The sequence below is a fragment of the Gastrolobium bilobum genome, unplaced genomic scaffold (assembly GCF_033153095.1).
Source record: "Gastrolobium bilobum isolate Gb01-03AN ecotype WA unplaced genomic scaffold, APGP_CSIRO_Gbil_v1 utg101407, whole genome shotgun sequence".
Classification (NCBI taxonomy): Eukaryota; Viridiplantae; Streptophyta; class Magnoliopsida; order Fabales; family Fabaceae; genus Gastrolobium; species Gastrolobium bilobum.
Window position 1 is genome coordinate 32,256 of NW_026899363.1, and position 3,038 is coordinate 35,293.

The 3,038-nt window shown below is 32.5% G+C and overlaps 1 protein-coding gene across 1 annotated transcript; it reads left to right on the forward strand.

Annotated features, from left to right (window-relative positions):
* The first annotated feature begins 1,503 nt into the window (after positions 1-1,503).
* LOC133289967 (mitochondrial carrier protein CoAc1-like) lies at positions 1,504-2,179 on the forward strand. The gene is made up of 3 exons (XM_061488009.1): positions 1,504-1,603; positions 1,805-1,989; positions 2,087-2,179. Exons 1-3 carry the CDS (start codon positions 1,504-1,506, stop codon positions 2,177-2,179), a joined length of 378 nt encoding a protein of 125 aa, XP_061343993.1.
* The last annotated feature ends 859 nt before the right edge of the window (positions 2,180-3,038 follow it).

Here is a 3,038-nt window from a genome sequence, read left to right on the forward strand (position 1 = left end):
ACAAAGCATTTAATGTGCCACTAACCTTCACATTGGAATTGGTCATCTGATTTAAAGAGTCAGCTGATTTAAAATTTTGAATTTTAAAATGGAATGACTCACCTGTTCTAATGACTCAGCTGTTTTTACATTGGAATTATTAAATATTTTAAATGTTTTAAATGTTTTAAAATACGAAAAAAAAAACATAAAATTAATTTTTTATTCAATTAAGTTATGGTGGCAGACACCTCATTCAATGACCCACTGACCCACTTCTACAATGGAATTGATCAGCTCTTTTAAAATTCAAATCAGCTCTTTTAAAATTCAAATATGCTGATTTCTACATTGGAATGATCAGCTCTTTTAAAATTCAAATTATGTTTTGATTTCAAAATTTGGATTTCAATTTTGAATTTGAAATTGTGATGGTGGGAAAAAAATGAATTGAATAATAATTTGTGGCAGATAGCAGCTCATTTAATCTCTGACTGCCTTTCTTTCTTTGCTTGCGTCTATAAGAAGGAAAGTTGGAATGGAATATTGTTCTGTCTATTTCTTTTTATCTCTCCTATTGCGGCCAGGGTTTTTCCTTTCCCTCTTCTTCACTCCTTTACTTACCCTTCATCGTTTTCGTTCTCTTTGTTAGCGTGAATTTGTGTGTGTTTTTTTGACACGATGGAGTAGTTGTGGAGTTAAGGTTTTTTGTGTGTGTCTGTTAAGAAGAGGAACGAGTGGTTTGGTTGAGGTTTTGTGTCGGTGGTTGTGTTTGGAGATGGCGACGATGAACCCTTTTGATTCGTTGGGCGATGATGTTGAGGATTCGCAGTTCGTTCTTCCCTCAGGTATTCCATTCTTGCCGACTGTTTCTTTTAGAGGAATAGCTTCTTTCTTTTCTTCTTTTAGTGCTGATTATTTTTTTAATGTTTTAAGTTTTTCGTCTCTGTTGTGATTTCGTCTCTGGTGTGATTTCGTCTTTCAAACAATTCAACAGGTTCTCTTGCATTTCTATTCTGCTTGATGTTTCATCTATATGCCTTGTGCTTTCATTGTTTCTTATGGTTTTGAGTGTGTACGATGTATGTAGAGATTAAAATTGTAAGTCTGAATTTCTCATCAGTTGTTGACTTTTCATTGAACTTGATACTAATTCACTTCCATTTCCATAGTTCTGACTTACAATATAAAATTTTTATTTACAGGCCTATATGAGGGTGGATGTGCTGCCATTATTGAGTCGGGGACATCTTTGATGGCTGGTCCAACTGTATGATCTCAAACATTATACTTCTGGTGTGCTTTTTTTGGTTCCCTTTTCATTTGGTGTCTTTTTTAATCTTTTGGCTCTTCTTGGACTTATTCTCTATATCATATTATATCTTTTTTTATTGTTTATGTTAGTAGGGGATATCTTTTGAAGGAAGAAAGAATTACATGTAATATATAATCTCATTATATTTCTCATTTATGTTGTTTACAATTTTATAGGTGGCGGGCACAAGAGGAAGTATCAAAGATGGTATGAAAGGAGTTCATTCTCAACCTGCACATAATGGCATTAAAGGTATACTTACAAGTGTCTATAAGGAAGGGGGAGTTCGTGGACTTTATAGGGGTGTAGGTATGTATCACACAGGATCTACCATTACAATCTTTATTCATGGCAATCATAATAGGTTCCTGGTGGAGAATTTTGTTGGTATTTTTGCTTGTGGGAAAATGTTTTCTCATAGCATGTCTCGGTTATCATCTCTTGCACTTACCACCTTATCCAATCTTTTCAGTACATTCATTGAAAACCTCATTTTTTTCTTTTCCTTAGGACCAACCCTTACTGGAATTCTTCCATATGCTGGTTTAAAGTTCTACATGTATGAGAAATTGAAGATGCATGTTCCTGAAGAACACCAAAAGTCCATTCTGATGCGCCTTTCTTGTGGAGCACTAGCTGGATTGTTTGGGCAGACTTTAACATACCCTTTAGATGTTGTTAAGAGACATATGCAGGTACTTAAGCCCAACTTTATGTCTGCTTTCCGTTGTCTAGCTAAATTAGCTCTTTAATTTTTTCTGGGTATAGTATTTGATGTGAAAGACCTTTTAGGTAGTTTTCCAGTTTTACAACCCCCATTTCGTCTACATGGACTCCTATGTAGCATTAGCATGCATCCCTTCTGTTATTTACTTTACCTTCTAGAAGCATATCAAATTACTGCCAAAAACACTCTTTCTAGGTTGTGTTGACTGTTGATAAAATGATATTGTCTTTACTCTTTTTCACTAAATTTTGGGTTATGTCAATCACCATGTTTCTATATGACTCAGTGCTCTGTTGTCTTTAGTTTTCATGAAATTGACTTGAATAAATTGGATGTTGAATTTAATGTGGTATCATATTGCTACATGGGAGTTGATATTTTATAAATATGGGAAGTCAAATGGATAACAAAAAAAAGGGTTCGTTGTTGTCATCTTTGTTGGGGTATTTTTTATTTTATTTTTCCTGCAAATGATGTCAAAAACTAAAAACCATTTCATTTGTTGACGCAGGTTCAAATTACTGATTTTTTTTTATTTTGTTACATCTTTTTAAATAGGTTTGATACAGAAGCGTATACAAACTCGCAGTGAAGGGAGCAATTCTGACCGAAGTAGCATATTTTGTGTTTCAGAAACATATTTTTCTAGAAATTTGTTGTATTTTATAATTCGATATTGCAGTTTCTTTTTGTTTATGTTACATTTTGTTTAGCTTCTTATCACACTGCATTTTTTAATAACAAATAACCAGAGAAATACTAATTTTCAAGGGCTATAGTAGTACTAAGGATTGTAAATGAAAGTGTAAAAAATACATTAACGAATTTCACATTAATTTAAAGTGTATATTATGAAATTTCTTTTTTTTTTCTATGATGTTATATCTGTCCATTTTTCATGGGTAATTGTTAGCCCTATTAATGTTGCATAAAAAAACAAAAACATTAAAAATATTGTAAAATAACAAAATCATTTATATTGTAAAAACCTAGACGCAACTATAAAAACTTTTGATT

Excerpts from the sequence above, each read along its gene's own strand:
- LOC133289967 (XM_061488009.1), top strand. The coding sequence starts at position 1,504 with ATGAAAGGAGTTCATTCTCAACCTGCACATAATGGCATTAAAGGTATA. Across the intron at positions 1,604-1,804 it reads TGGACTTTATAGGGGTGTAG|GACCAACCCTTACTGGAATT; the intron begins GTATGTATCACA and ends TCTTTTCCTTAG. Across the intron at positions 1,990-2,086 it reads TTGTTAAGAGACATATGCAG|GTAGTTTTCCAGTTTTACAA; the intron begins GTACTTAAGCCC and ends AAGACCTTTTAG.